This window comes from Hakea prostrata, chromosome 1, assembly GCF_041222555.1.
Source record: "Hakea prostrata isolate BN-2017 chromosome 1, UWA_Hpros_2, whole genome shotgun sequence".
In the NCBI taxonomy this organism is placed as follows: Eukaryota; Viridiplantae; Streptophyta; class Magnoliopsida; order Proteales; family Proteaceae; genus Hakea; species Hakea prostrata.
In genome coordinates, this window is record NC_142600.1 from 37,074,103 (window position 1) to 37,090,962 (window position 16,860).

General features: G+C 36.8%; 1 protein-coding gene across 1 annotated transcript; it reads right to left on the reverse strand.

Annotated features, from left to right (window-relative positions):
- Window positions 1-2,499: 2,499 nt before the first annotated feature.
- Window positions 2,500-4,083, reverse strand: LOC149028896 (tryptophan decarboxylase TDC2-like). Its single transcript, XM_089169318.1, is given in 1 exon segment — window positions 2,500-4,083. A coding segment is annotated over 1 exon segment (1,584 nt).
- Window positions 4,084-16,860: the final 12,777 nt, after the last annotated feature.

Below are 16,860 nucleotides of genomic sequence, written 5' to 3' on the forward strand. Positions count from 1 at the left end.
GCCGTTTGGATTCTCACTAGATTAACATTGCATGATTGGCGCTTAGGGACAAATGCCACCACAATGCTTGGACAATAAGTATTTGAGAACCATGTTATGGGTGTAGGATGTCTTGAGCGGCTTCTTGGGAGAGGTGTTATCGCCTTGAGAATTAAAAGAAAAATATATGTTTGAAATTGTTATATGTTTTGCGGAAGAAAGAGAAAAAACGATGGTGTTTCAATTTTATCATCTCCATATACGTATTTCATCCATCTAGCCCCTTTCTACATTACGTCCAACTTCACAAATCCTCTTAACCATGGATAAGTGGATGCCCTTTATTAATGGAGAAAGGGATGAGAGGCTGGACATATGAGAATTAATCTTGAACTAGGGAGTTGTAGGTTGAATTTAGGATCTCAAACATGCATAGACTTGATTGGTTAAGGTCTAGACACACACATGGGTCAAAAGTTTGGATTTTGTGATCAGTATACTCATTTATTGATTAGTTTATTTTATACCTTCATTTGAATTATGATTGAACTTGACTAAAGATAGAACATTGATTAAGATGAGGGTTTGGCTAATCCTAATGTTTGCTCGAGGACTAGCAAACTCAAAAGTTGGGGGTAATTTGATAAGTTCATTTTGTGCATACTATTTTGAGTAATTAATTGTATACATTTTCATGTGTTCACAATCGTTTTGTACCATGTTACCCTAATTGCATGCAAATGAGCATCAAATGCATTATTCCCATATTAAATAATTTTGGTAATTTGTATTTATCCTGACAAATTTTTATTCAAATTTATTATTTGTGCTTATAGTGAATCGTCTTAGTGCTTGGACTCCTTCAACATCTAGGATTTGCTTGGAGAAATTAGCGGAGTTTGATGGTTGAAAACAAAAAATAAAAAAAGGAAAAAGGAAAAAGAATCCTATTCAGAGAAGGAAAAAGGGAGAATCCCGTTTTTGAGTGTGTCATGTCTAGTTTCAATCAAGTACTTCATCGGAGCTTCTTGACTTCTTGATCTTCAAATCCAACGGTGAGATTGTATATTTGAGCTTTTGAAATCAATGCAATTTATACACTACCTAGACAAACGAATTTCTTAGTTGAGACAAATTAGGAACGCAAAGTTTGTTTCAAACTGTGTCAAATTGTGTTGGAGTCAAATCCCATATAATCTAGGAAATCATTTTGTAAGAGGGGAGCATACTCCAGCCATAAAAAAACTTTTTTGTTTTTTTTTGCTCTGGAGAATTACAAAGGGCGAATTTTGGAGAGTTGAAATCTTTACTTCTTCAACCCTAGAGTGATGTTTCCCTTAACTATTTATTCTTCTTCTTCTTCTTCTTCTTCTTCTTCTTCTTCTTCTTCTTCTTCTTCTTCTTCTTCTTCTTCTGTAATGTTCTAAGTTTCTTTTACTAAGGTTAGATGGACCCTTACATGGAATAGTTCTTTGTTTTATTCTCTTTTCATATAATTCAATAATCTCTCTTGTTTTCGTTCAATTTTATCTTAATGTTTGAATGCCAGACCAAACTTCATGAATTTCATGGTGTGTTTTCATTCATGTAATAATGAGGAATGCATGCTAGACTTTGGATTGAAGAATAAGAAATTACATCTATTGCATAAGGGGAGGTTTGTTCGTCTTTGTTTGTGAGTTTCTTTTGTTTAATACGATATATTAAATTGATTTTTTCCATGGTGTGTTTTCATTCATGTAATAATGAGGAATGCATGCTAGACGTTGGACTAAAGAATAAGAATTGCATCTAATGCATAATAGGTTAAGTGATTTGTTCGACTTTGTTTGTATGTTTCTTGCGTATAATGTGATATATTAAATTGATCTATCCTCTATGTGTAATTGGTACAGGGGTTTAACGTATTTGGGATCCTCATGCGTAATAGATGAGATATCTAATAGATGGAATCCCGTCGATAAGTAGGAGATTAAATTGGTTGTATGAATAGATCAATAAACTATATTATGTTTGGTGACATCGAATCCTTAGTAATTTCATCTATTGAATTTGATTTGTGTTTTTGTTAGCAATTTAATTATTTCCTTCATGTTTTGTTAATTTAACCAATAGTTAATTAATTCTTGATAATTCGTTTAGTGAGATAATTAAGGGTGTGTACATGGTTTTAACTTTTTTCTATCCTCGCGAAAATGATATCCTTCTTACATTTATATTACTTAGACGACCTTGTGCACTTGCGAGTACAAATGCAATAAATATATCATCAAGGATTTATGCAACATTTAAATCCAGTCGTTCACTACTCGGAGTAGTGCCTCCCAATATTAATCCAATGATGGAAAATGTTGATAACATTTACCTACAAAAGAAAACAAAAGAAAACAAACATATGCAATATTCCCATCCCCTATAAATAAAAAGCCAACTTGCACCCCCCCTCCCCCTTTCCCCCCCTCCCCCAAAAAAAATTGAAACCATTGAAACCTAAATCTATACCAATCAAAAACCAAGTTTCTAGCAGTTCGGGTTCTGGTCTTGCACATTATGATTCACTTCACTGTGTAATTCCATCTTATGATTCGACAACCCTAATTCCTCCCCAATTACTGCATCAGCTTCCAGCTGAATGAGCTTCCAGGCTGCAACGACGTGGTGCTCCTCCGTGAGTGTGGCTCCCACGGCAAACCTAAGCATGTATATTTCACCAATGATCGAATGTGTCATGTAAATCCTTCCGCTGGAGTTGATCCGCTCTAGCAGCTTTCTGTTCAACAACTAGGCCTCAGCTGTATTTCCTCCGATTCCAGGACGGTAGGGTTTCAATCTAAAACACACCAATGCAAATCTTCTTGGAACAACAATCTCAAACCGTGGATCAGCCATTACGAACCCTTCAAACATTTTGGCCATTTGGATGTCTGTTCGGATGTGAGCTTGAAGTTGTGCCACGCCATAGCAACGTAACACCATCCACAGCCGAAGTGCACGGAACTTCTTCCCAGTTCCCACCTGCCAATCCTTGTAATCCACTACCAATTTCAACTCGCTGGGTTTGTTCTTCAGGTACTCCGGTGTGGTACTGAGGGCATTCACAAGTAAACTCGGCGACTTGACCCACAAGCAGCAGCAATCCAGGTGAGTTAGGAGCCATTTATGTGTGCTCAGGCTCAGCGAGTCTGCTCTTTCGATGCCTTCTAGATAATGACGGAACTCGGGGCAGATGCACGCGCTGCCGGCATAAGCTGCATCCACATGTAGCCACACATTAAACTCTTTTGCCACCTTCGCCAAAGGCTCCAACGGATCCACAGCAGTAGACGAGGTCGTACCCACAGTAGCACAGAGGTACAGTGGAAACAATCCTGCTGCCATGTCTGTTTGTATTGTCGTACGGAGAAGAACAGGATCTAGAGAGAAATAGGTTTTCATCGTCGTAGGAATTGCTCGTATATTGCCAGGGGAGATTCCTGCGATCTTGCATGCCTTTGCGAACGTGGAGTGGGTTTGATCTGAGCCGTAGACGACGAGCTTGCATATGTTTTCCTGGCCAATGCGCTCGAGCACTTGATCTCTGGCAGCGACGAGAGTGCAGAGTATTGCTTCACTGGTGGTGCCTTCTATGACACCACCACCAGTTCCAGCGAACATGAAAGATGTGGGCAGCTTAAGCATCCCAGCAAGCCAGTCCATGACGACCATCTCGAGCTCGGTTGCGGCAGGTGAAGCTTGCCAGGTAAAACCAACCGAGTTGAACGAAGTGCACAGCATCTCACCCATAAACGCAGCTGTGCTCATCGTTGCGGGGAAGTAGGCAAAGAAGTTGGGGCTAAGCCAATGTGTCGTACCAGGGATTATCTCTCTTTGCACATCTTGCAGCACAGCTTCAAAGGGTTCAGGGTTGTAAGGTGGAGCATCTGGAAGACGATCACGGAGAAAACCCGGATCAACCTGGCTGAGAACCTGATAGCTCTCGATATTTTTGTAATAATCAGCAATGAAATCCAGAGTCTGATGGGCTTGTTTTCGGAATTCCTCGATGTCAAATGGCTTGAATTCACCCACTGGAGGTTCGGGAAAGTAAGTTCTAAGGCTACCCATTTGAAACTCACTGATAAAATGGATTTCTAGAGAAGTTTTTCTGTTCTTTCTTTTATTTTTGGGTTCGTGACATGTATTGGGTGACCTATTATTATAGCCAGAGAAGCAGAGATTCGACCAGCGATATGCTACCTTCGCTGAGCTCTTAAGATCCCTTAACGTTGCACTTAATGCTATTCGTTTTTCTTTTTGTTCCCGTCAACCACTTAATGGTATTCGTTACCTTCTAGTAAAATGTATTTAATGCTACAGTAAAGAGGGAGTGTGGATCATCTCTCCTGATGGGAACAGCTTTATAACACAAATCATGTGGACCCCAAGTAAAAAATAATAAAATATTTAAAAAATAAATTCCATCACCTTAATCCTGTGGGCCCTGTAATGTGTGGTCAATAGCGGTCGGGGGAGATGATCTGGAGTTGTAAAGAGGGAGGTGCCTATCAAGCCGAATTAGGTTTTCAACATGGAGAATCTTAAGCCAAGTCTGGATTCTCATCTTTTCTTTTTTTGGTAGAGTCTCGTCATGACCCCTTTGTTTGCAATTTAAACGTCTTGAGCAAATTGCGTTACCAGTAATGCACAACAGATAAAAATATAATTGAAAAGTTCTCCTTTTATGCAGGATTGTAATCCTGATCCTAGATCTCCCCCATGGATAGTGTTTGTCCATTTGCCTAGTCCCTTGGATGACGACACGTGACTGCTTGGTATATTGCATAGGTCCCGTGTTGTCCATCGAGAGGCCTGGGCAAATGCTTGGACACTACCTTGGGTGGAGAGAATATTTAATGGAACTATTAGCCCAAAAAATTCTAGTTGGAGAGCAGCTTGCAATCCTTGTTAAGTTAATCTAGTTGGTTGAGAGTTGTAGGACCCATTTATGATGTTTTTTGCGTTCTTCCATTCTTAATGGAACATATTAGAAGCATCTGTTAAAACAATTCTTTTTTTTTTCTTTAAGAACGAGCCTGTAGGGAAAATAGTCCGAAGCACATCCTTTGTTGAACATGAAGTAGAAACTCCAGCAACTCCAAATTTGTTCTTTGCAATTCTCCAAGGTGCACAAAAACATTTTCTATTGCTGAAGTATGCTCTCCTTTTATAAAGTGATTTCATAGATTACATGGGATATGATTCCTGATATAGTTTGAAACAAACTATGAGTTCCAAATCTGACTTAACCAAGAAATTCATTGTCTATGTGGCATATAGATCGCATCGATTTTGAGAGCTCAAATGCACAATCCTACTGTTTGGATCCAAAGGACAAGAAGTCATGAAGATTCTATATAAAAATCAGCTTGATTGGACGCTAGATGACCATCCGATAAATGACTTGATCAAAATTGGACAAAGTTCACCCAAAAACGGGATTCTTCCTTTTCCTCTTTTTGCCTTCTTTGATCAACCTTCAAACTCCACTAATTGCTCCAAACAAATCCTTGTTGTTGAAGGAGTCCAAGAACTCACTACAAACATAGATAAATTTGTGAATTAGTATTTACCATGATAAATATAACTTACCAAAATTACTTAAATTTGGGGAGTGTGCATCTTATGCTCATTTACATGCGATATTAGGATAAAATGGTACAAAACGAGTGCGAATGCGTGAAAATATATCCAATTAATTACTCAAAATAATATGCATAAAATAAACTTATCAAATTACCCCCAACTTATGAGTTTTCTAGTCCTCGAGCAAACATCAAGATCAGGCAAATCATCATCTTAATTGAATGTTTCATCTTAGTCAAGTTCAACCATAATTCAAAAAGGGTATAAAATAGATTAAATAAGACGTGAGTATATAGATCACAATATCCAAACTTTGACCCGTATGTGTATAAACCTTAACCAATAAAGTTATGCACGTTTGAGATCCCAAATTCAACCTATAGCTCCCTAGTTCAAGATCATTTCTCATATGTCTAACCTATCATCCCTTTCTACACTAATGAAGAAGAAACCACTAATGCCATGTCAAGAGGACTTGTGAAGGTGGAAATAATGTAGGAAGGGGGCTAGATGGATGAAATACATATATGGAGATGATAAGATTGAAGTACCATTTTTTTCTCTGTCTTCCGCAAAACATATTACATTTGCAAACATCTTCTCCCAATTTTTTCTTTTTCTTTTTTTTATTCTCAAAATGATAACACTTCTCACAACAAGCCACCCAAGACATATCCTACACCTGTACTATGGCTCTCAAATAACTATCTAACCAAACATTGTGGTGGCCTTTCTAAGCCCCAATTGTGCAATGTTAACTTAGTGAGAATCCAAAAGACTCACTCAGTGGCATTAACTATGAAGACCCACAATTGCAAGGAAGATATACTCACAATGCTTTTAACCCTCACCATGCTTTTAACGATATATATCACTTTTGATCTATTCAAGAGATCACAACTTGGGAGAATTGCCAGTAAGATACTAACAAATACACTATTTTCCTCTCCATGAAATAATAGATGAAGTAAAATATGGTAGGGGTGGAACTAGATAGAAGAGAACATATATATATATATAAGTAAATCAAATTGACACAAGACACCCCCAAAATGTCAAGTAAAATTGTACACAATACATTGCATCAGCATTTTATGTAAGTATCAGCATTTTATGTAAGTCATGAAAGGATAATTAAACTATCCTTATTTTTATTTGACTTTACCTTCTTAACCTTAGTATGGAAACATTGATGGATGACTATATTTTCTCCTTGAAAATAGGGGATATTTTAGGCATCAAGATCGTCACTCCCCGTTCTTTTTGCCATATTTTATTCTTTGTGCATTGTGGTGGAGCATTAAACCGCACATCCAAAAAATTCTAAGATGAGAAATATTTGACTTGTGACCTTAAGCCAATCATAATGGGGAGAATTTATGACAACTTATTAGTTTAATGCGTATAAGTAGTGTTGCATATAAAATAACATATTCTCATGCCGACATGAGATTTAGTTCTCATAATAGTTTAACTATTAATTAGAGACATTTAGTAAATGATTTTGCCAAACTATTTTGGATATAAAAAAAATGAGCAATAGACTATTCAACTGTATCTCAGTTGTTATACATGAATCATAAAGTTTGAGACATAAATTCACCAGCATTATCAAGACAAATTATCTTTATCTTATAGTATAAAAATTATGCTCTTAATCTAATTATTTGAGCAAACAATTTTGCAAATATCAATTGTGAGTTCATAATGAACATTTATATATGATCATTTTATAGATGCATCTACTAAAATCATATATTATCTGAATGGTCCACATGATTGGTGAATGAGCCATATATTTCACCCTCTATACATTCAAAAAATATAGGAGATCCAATCCCAATTTTAGCTGGTGATGATCTAGTAATAAATTTTCTTTGGAATAGACAGCATAAGAAGATTAATTGAATTGAAGAATTTTCTAGCTCTTTAATGACTAATCATATTAATTTTCAATAAATTTTCACATCATATTTGATCCGGATGGTCCAATCGGTAATGCCAAATAATAAAACTATTAGAATCAATGTTTTTTTGATTTACCTAAACATGTGTTTCAACCAAACGAATATTCGTGTAGTATAAAGTGGGAGAAAAAATCTAACACTTTTGTAGTAATCTATAGATATTCACTTTTACCATCATTTGTAGTCTCAATCAGATAATCATTTTAACAAATAGCTTTGAAACTTAAAAGGTTTTCTTTAAGACTTATTACAAAATAATGCATTATCTATAGCCAATTGGATCTCCTAGGTAATAATAGATTAGCTCTTCCAGAGCCCTCAATCAATGTTCTATTATCAATTATTGTATAAATATTGATTTTTGCATCATAAAATAAGATAAATATATATTTTTTCTTAGTATAATATGCGTTATAGCACATTGGAGAATATTCACATTTTTTATCAAAATGAAGCAAAATACATCAAAAGATATATAGAAAGGTAACAAAAGAAAATTAGAAGGGAAAAATATTAAATTTAAGATAAATTAACATATGAGATGACATTTCAAGAGAAAAGATTTACAAACTTATATAATATCAATTTTATTTTTATTTGAACTCCACTAACATAACCAAATCTTCAATTATTATCTTTAAAGAAGTTTGCAATATCTAGATGTGTAGTATCTGTGACGCCATTAAAATCATTATCTTTATAGGCAAAAGTTGCTCCAGTATCATTATTTTGAAAATTTTAATTTATCTCCATATTATTTCATTAATTTAATTAAATATTGACATAGCTTAACGAAATACTTTGGAGTACGACAAGTACATGCTTAATAACTTTCATACAACATCAATAACAAATTATGTACTCCTTAAAGAGTTATATTGAGAATTTTTATTATTCTCTTATTTATTTCTATCATAAGAATGATAATTATTCCGTCTTTTGCCTCGTTCTTGTCCACAGTCATAACTATGATTATAATTTTGCCATTTTTCAGGCTTATTATGAATTACTATATTCACTTTAGGGAATGGATGAACTTCTTAATTTTTCATTAATAATTCATTATTTTGCTCAGTCACAATGAGGCATAAGATTAATTTAACATATCTTTTAAAACATTTTTCATGATATTGCTATTGTAATATTTGTGGTGCAACTTCAAGCGCATCAAACAATATTTGTGGTGCAAAACTAACAAGCATTGTATACAATAAATAAAACCATCATGTTGAAATTGGTTAATGGCAAACTACAATTGTTAAGACAACTTAATATATATAATTTGTTTGCTTTTCAGATTTAATAAATCACCATGCACTTACATTACAAGATGGGTAAGACAAACTCCATTGTTTGTAGAAATGCGCGGGGAAGTCAATCATCATTTTTATCTTAGAAGAGAAAACATATTGATACATAGTATGTCATCATTCTTCTCAAAACACAATACTTTGAGCGGAGTTGTGCTAATGACGTGTCATAAAACAAATAAAATATATTAGAGACAAAGAATAAAACTAAAACGAGATCAATCAAACTCTTTATTGAGTTGAATGCATTACATATTTATAGTAGAAATAACATCTTCTTTGATATAGAAATATCAAAGTCTACAAATAAATACAATATATGATTATCACATACATTAAGATGATCTTGATATGAAATAATGAATTATTAAGTTTTTTGATTAATATAAGAATGCGGATCACTAAGATTGCACGCTGAAATGACTGAAATTTTCATTTGAAAATTATATCTTTTAGGATATTAGATATACATAAATAAATATTATTTGTAATAGAGATATCTTTTTCTATTTAGAATAAATGGTTCTAACAGAAAAAGGGAATGTTTGCTAATTAAAGCCTATAATTTTTTTCCCCTTTTTTGAGTTGAAAGCCTAAGCCCATAATTGATCTTAGAAACGGGTCATTCTGACCGGTCAATCTTTAAAATCGGTAGAAGAAGACTGATCATATATAACATCTAAAGGTTGCACCGTTGCATGTGATTTGGTATATTAATTTCAAAGGAGAAAGTAGAGCACGAAATAAGTTGCATTAACTGCACAGAATGTTTAGTTTCTTCCATTGATATGATGGGTGTCAATCGATATTAATAGCGTTGAGAATTGTGATGACAGATTGAGGAGACTTTATGAAGACTCTGATCTGACATACAGCTTTCAAGTTTTGGGAGGTAGAAGTATTTACTGAAGTTGTACCCAAAGATGAGCACAGCTAATTAATGAAGATGGAAATAAATTCGATTGGTTTCTGCTTTGAAGGGGCGATAGCATCTCGAGCTTTGAAATGAAGAACCATTGGGCCGGGGAAACGATCCTCTGCTGTCGCATCTCTCTCTTTTACACTGCAGTGACCTGTATATCAGATAATTGGTTCGGATTAAAATCAACTAGAAGCTATTGAGATTTTTTATTTTTATTTTTAATTTACAGTCAAACTTTTAACCTCGGCTTTCTATTTTGCATATAAATGCACAGCTGTAAATAGCAAATAGCATAAGATTTCTTTTCAACCATTTGATGTGTTGTTACCATCATTAAAGAACGGAAGGCTAACTTAGAAGATGTGGAGAACAAAAGGAAGAGTCAAGGGAGTAAGAAAAAAGCCATCCGCCCAAGTTTTTAACCACTTTCAACTGAAGATTCCAATCTTGGAGCTAAGGAAAGAAGAAGTTAGAGATTCAAGCAGGGAAGAAGGGACACGTAGCAATACGGCCAACGTAGTAACTTTGGATGGACAAACATCAAACCTTTCTATTTTGGCTTCATTCTTTTTAGGTAAGATATCAGTTGTATTAATGAAAGGAAAAAAATATAGAAGCAAGTAGCATCTTGTGATCATATCAACTGCCCAAATTTGTCGACAATTTAACCAACCAACCTGGAATAGGGTCAATACATTGCATCAATTTTCAACTCATTAACAGTCCCTATGGGCCATGTTTGTACAGGGTAAGGCACTAGCTCGTGCGGTGCAGATTATACAGAAAATTAGCACCCATTTGTTTCTTTATAACGATGCATAGTTTTTCGGTCTCAATGTATGATTGTAAAGCCCACCATTGTTGCAATATAACGATTGGGGTTTGCTCTTTGAAATCAATAGTGAGTTACTGCCACTGAATCTGTCAACACTCAAATTTTCCTTGTGGCCATTTTCAAGCCTTTTATCACCACTTCAATCTTCGCTTCAAAGTTAGTCCTCTTCACAATAAAAATACAGAATGCCGATATTATATTAACATTCTCATCTCTGAAGACACCAACGATTCAGCATTACTTGGGTTCCAAGTGAGCAGCCATTAGTATTTAATTTCACGCATCCCCTAGGTGGATGATGCTAAAACACCTCCTCTGCCCTCTTTGATGTTTTTTCCTGGAATACCAGCTGCAATAACTGCTGTGTAACACGGATTTTCATTTGTGGCTGCCGACAGCCCTGAATTTGCCACATCAGCGAAATTTGAATGGATAGTTGAGATTTAATTAATGAAGGTTTATGTGTAAATATTAAATTTTTTTTACACTTAAAAGGATTAAATTTTATTAATTTACAACCTTAAGTCCCTTATTCACCCGATACCCAAAACCCTCTCTCTCATTCAAACTTCGCACACCAATGCTGCTATTTGGGAGCATGATTCCGAAAGAAATAGGGCACGCCGGTGATATAACCCCGCCGTTGAAGGTCAATAGTCCTCAACGATTCATCGTCTTCAAGAAAGAAGAAAGTAGCCTATTATGACAATAATTCTGATTTCCACACCATTCGATTTCATCCTACGTTTGGAGAATTTTCCTAACCCCTTCCATGCAGTCCGTACCTGTTAGTTTTATATTAAGTTTCAAATTAGTTTTTGCATTTATTTTATTTTAATTGTTTGTTAGTGTGTGGGACCCATGAGTTAAGGGTGGTAATGAGGCACCCATGGGTAAATGAGACCCTTAATGACCTTGATTATGAGGCTTTTCATGACATTGATCATGGGGTGTGAGGTGGTTATGAATATCATTTGCAATTGATTTGAGAATCTTAAAGGCCTTGATCATGGTGATGAGATGGACATACTAGTAAGGTGAAATTTACTAAAATTCAAGCTATTGATATTAAATTCTTATTGCACCTTCATGACCTTCACGACCATTACCATGAGTGGGGTTGAGGCTAATGAATGGATTAAATCCAATTCATGCAAAAGACTGAATATGATAATTAATTATCCATTTATTGGGGAGGTTATGTCAACATGATTTATTCTCATTAGTGGAGAAGGGACAAGTCTATTGACTCTTCATTAGTAGGGAATTGATTCTCCCCTTTGTGAGGGAGGTGAGTCATTACGATTTAGTGCCAATTCATTACCTTTAGAATCTCATGGGGGTGTATGTCACACCCCACCCAACTAGATCTGGTCATGCCCGATACCCGTGGGGTGATACACTACAAGACCAACATTCAGTGACAAACCAATACAAGTATACGATATAGTATAATCCAAGGACAAGAATATATCAAGTTTAGATATCCTATCATGAAATTTGAAATATTAAGTTTACAATCATCCATGTCTAATGTTACTCAAATAAATATCAGAGTTTGGAATAAGAAAATAGTTGTTTTCAGTGGAAAATGATTAAATATCTTGATAGAAGATACCCTTGTTTCTCTCAAAAGATATCAAAGTATAAATGTAAAATAGTGCCATAAATGACACTAGAGAATCCCTAAGCATGCCGAGGTCTCTACTGGAATCTAATTCCATAGGAGTAGCCACGACACGAGCACGAAGCTTCATTCATATCTACTTCCTCTCCAATCTCTCTCTCAAGATAATCTCCTGGTGACGAATCCTCCATTTGAATGGAGTTGTGAAACCCAGCCCTAAACTAACCCTAACCCTGACCCGAAAACCCGGTTGTTTTTAGGTCCGAAGACCCGGAGTAAAGGAAGAAGCCAACTATGGGCCATCTCAATAGAAGACATGGTGTTTGACTCTGAACCCATTGAGTTGATGATGGAGTTCCATACTTGGAGGTCAGTGCAGATTTAGAAAGGAAGTTGCACCTGTCTAAAGATGAGATTAGTTGAAGGACTTGGAGTATTATCTGACTTGGTTTGAAGGCATTTCTACACCCTAGGTATGTCACTTGATGTGTGTGAAAAAGCCCTTGAGGTTTAGTGTCCATTTGATCCTTCATTTCCCTATTTGAACTTTGCTGACTTGATTGGTCGATTGGGTCAGTAGACCAATCAATCGACCAATGGTTTGTTAAATTCGAGAAACTCCAATTTTAGGGTTTTTCACTCTCTATTTAAACACACTTCGTGTTTCTTAGTATCCTCTGGCCTCCGAACACTTTGAGAACGTGGGAAGACTCGTTTGAAACTCTTTTCGGTGATTTCGAAGATCCCTCTACCAGATCTGAAGCCTCTCATCTCCCATCTGCCAGTCTAAGTGTCACATCCACCCAGCCGGTATCCTATCTAGCATACTCGGGATGTGATCCACAGCCCGAAGATCAAGCTCGAGCGGCCATGCCTCCCACATACACGATAAAAAATCATGAACAATATAATCAATGTTTAAAGTAAGTAATAAATAGATCAAGTGAATAAGAGATAATCAATCAGAGTGCGGAAATTATCAAAGATCAAATACATATCAATAAAGTTTCAAAAGAGAAAGAAAGTGATCAGAAGTCACTCTTCCTCAAAAGCAGCGGAAAGATGGTTAATCACTTTAGTTACAAATCCCAATATCAAGAGTAAATTCAAAGAGTTAATACAACATAACCAAGTGTTTAACAATAATCCAGGGAAATGGGGCACTAAGCAAAGGTTTTTTCTATCCTAATGATTGTTTTTCATAAGTGTGGATGAAGTGAACCCAGCACGGCCGCTCCCTCACCATGGTGGGGCTAACCCTAGGACGAACCATAATCCTCCTCGGCACAATAATTCTGACTCTCATCGTAGCCATCACCCGAAGGGTAGTATGCGAGATCATAGCTCGTCTCGTAGAGTGCGCCATTAGAGTCTTCTACACCTGCAGGATAATCTAACAATTTGCACGAAAGGAATGAGTTCAAAAGAACTCAGCAAGGCAAGTCATTTCATAATACACAATTCATTCGATACAAGTCACGATCTGATGCAAGATGATATAAGACAATGATGATATATGATTCTAACCCTAAGTATGATAGTCTCTAAGGTAGACATGCTTTAAGCCATAGTACCATACTCCTTTAGGTCGTTTGTCACTCTCCCTCAATCATACATGATATCTTGGGTCTGCTGGGGTAATTGGGTAAAGTCCTCATCAAAACCATGGTTGGGGTTTAAGTAACCACTCTCTCACATCACCATTGGTATTAGTATTGGCGCATGTCACGGCGAAGCCTAGCCCAATGCAAGTCATCTACTTAGTTGTATCATGTCAGATTCGGATACTTTCCCTATGGCACCGACCAACTCGGTTTCGTATCCTTCACACTAGAGTCAGCATATCCTATGGCTCCCACCAACTCGGACTACGGACTCATCAACCCTATTGGTCATCCACAAATGGTAAACGGGAAGCTCTCACGTCCTGTCACATCCACCTAGCTAGTACCCTACCTGGCATACCCAAGTGTGTGATCCATAGCCCCGAAGACCAAGTATCGAGTAACCAACCTCCCACATAGACAATAACATAATCATGAACAATAATAATCAATGTGCAAAAGATAAACCAAAGATCCAAATAAGGAAAGAATACACCATGTATATAATCAGAGTACGAAAGATAATCAACAACAACAACAACAATAAGCCTTTTCCCAACTAAATGGGGTCGGCTACATGGATTCTTGCCCTCCAATCGGTTCTGTTCAAGGCCATGCTAGATACAAGGCCTAAGCTATACATATCATTTCTCACCACTTCTCCTAAGGTCATCTTAGGTCTACCCCTAGCTCTTCTAGTTCCTTCAATATGGATTATATCACTTCTCCGAACAGGAGCATTTATAGGTCTCCGTTGAACGTGGCCGTGCCACCTCAAACGACTTTCTCTAAGCTTATCACTTATAGGAGCAACTCCCAGACCAACTCTAATATGATCGTTTCTTATCTTATCCATCCTAGTTTTGCCACTCATCCATCTTAGCATCCTCATTTCTGCTACACTGAGTTTATCTATATGATTCTTCTTAACAGCCCAACACTCTGCACCGTACATCATAGCTGGTCGGACAACAGTCCTATAAAATTTTCCTTTAAGCTTTAATGGAATACGCCGATCACATAAGACCCCGGATGCACCTCTCCACTTCATCCACCCTATTTTAATTCTTTGGGAAACCTCATCTTCTAAATCACCTCTTTTACTTATGATTGAACCTAGGTACCTAAAACAATCACTCTGAGGAATCTCTTTATCGTCAAGTATCACCACTTCATCATCTGCCCGATCATGACTAAAGTTACAAACTAGAGTACGAAAGATAATCAGAGTGTCTAAATCAATAAGTAAAGTGAGGCGGAATCCCACTCTACAATCAGCGGAATAGTAGTTCTAAAGAAAAGGAAAAGAATGAAAACTAATCCCAATAGCAGGTACAATAAGTAACTAAATTATTCTCGATCTTATAGACAACATCTCTATAAGTATAAATCTCAAAAATGGCACAAGGGCGCTTCCACTCTATGGTCGGACTAAGCATCGTACGTAGCATAACCACCCGCGGAATCTTCAGTGTAATTGTCGTAACCGCAATCACCTTCCTGGAGATATCCCTCTTCTTCCTGCGCTTCTTCATACGAGCAGTCATGATACTCAGAACCTGTAAAGTAGTCTAACAAAACATTGTACAAAAGGAATGAGTTTCAACGAAACTCAGTAAGGCAGTTAATCCATAACAACATATATAGCAGGATTTCAAAGCAAAGTAAATTGCTATATGATATGAAACACATGATGCAATATGATTCTAACTCTATGTATGCTGGTCTCTATTGGCAGACATGCTTTAAGTCATAACACCGTACTTCTTTAGGAAGGTCTCATCACACAACGCCTTTTGGTAGTGGGTCCAGCATCCCTCGGGACATTCCATGGCTGGGGGTATAAGTCACCACTCTCTCACATCACCATTGGTCTAAGTACCGGCGCATGTCAGGGTCAAAGCCTAGCCAAATGCAAGTCTCCTATTCAGTTACATCAAGTCAGATCCAGATACGTCCATTCCTCGCCCCTGGCGATCCTTTCCAGTATCCTTCACACTAGAGTCCTCATAGCCCCTGACTACGGACTCATCAACCCTATAGGTCATCCACATATGGTAAACGGGAAGCTCTCACGTCCCCTCACGGGTTGGTTACCGGTCTTGAGCGCCCGTGAGCCCAAGTCTAACCATATGCAACCCTACCGATAAATGGTCCCAACAATGCGATTCCTGTCCTCTCACGGATTGGGTACCGGTATTGAGCGCTCATGAATCCCTATTGCTACCACGGGTCATTCGGTCTCAATACCCCTCTAATTAGGGTCTGACATAACGGAACATCCTAGCCAAACACTACTAGACAGTCCTAAATATGTCATCCAACAGTTTAGGAAGGTGTCCAAAGGGCATCTCCGGAAACATCCCATAATATTCCCGTAGTAGTCCAAGGACAGAAGTGTCAAAAGGACACCTCCCCTTTCCAAACCATACTTAAGCATACACAAGCATCAATCCATAACATCACATATATGGAAACTTCATATATGGAAAGAAATTAATAATAATATTCAACTTGTATAGAACTGGTAAGTAAATCATACATGAGTCAATTTAATATAAACAAGTAATGCTATTGATATCCAGATAGTACAACAGTAATATAACATTGCAAGAATCTAATTAAAGAAATAAACTAACAAGATTCAAATATAGAAACTAAGATATACAATTTATGTAGTTAAGGAAGTAACCATCCTTACCTTATATAACTCGCAAAGGAATCTTAAGAATTCAAGTAAGACCTTGACAAACTTGAGAAGAAGGTCCTAAACAAGTGTATACAACATATTAGGAAAGATCCCTAAAAGGAAAGATATCAAAACATCCAAAACAGACCAAATCTGGAGTTGCTGTACTCATTGGTCGATTGGATTGGTCTACTGTCTTAGTCGACCAACAGAGACAGTGGCCTTCAAAATCAGAGTTTTTAGAATAAAGAACCGAATTTGGTGGTTCAAAAGGGTACCAAACAAGGGGTAAACTACAATGGTAG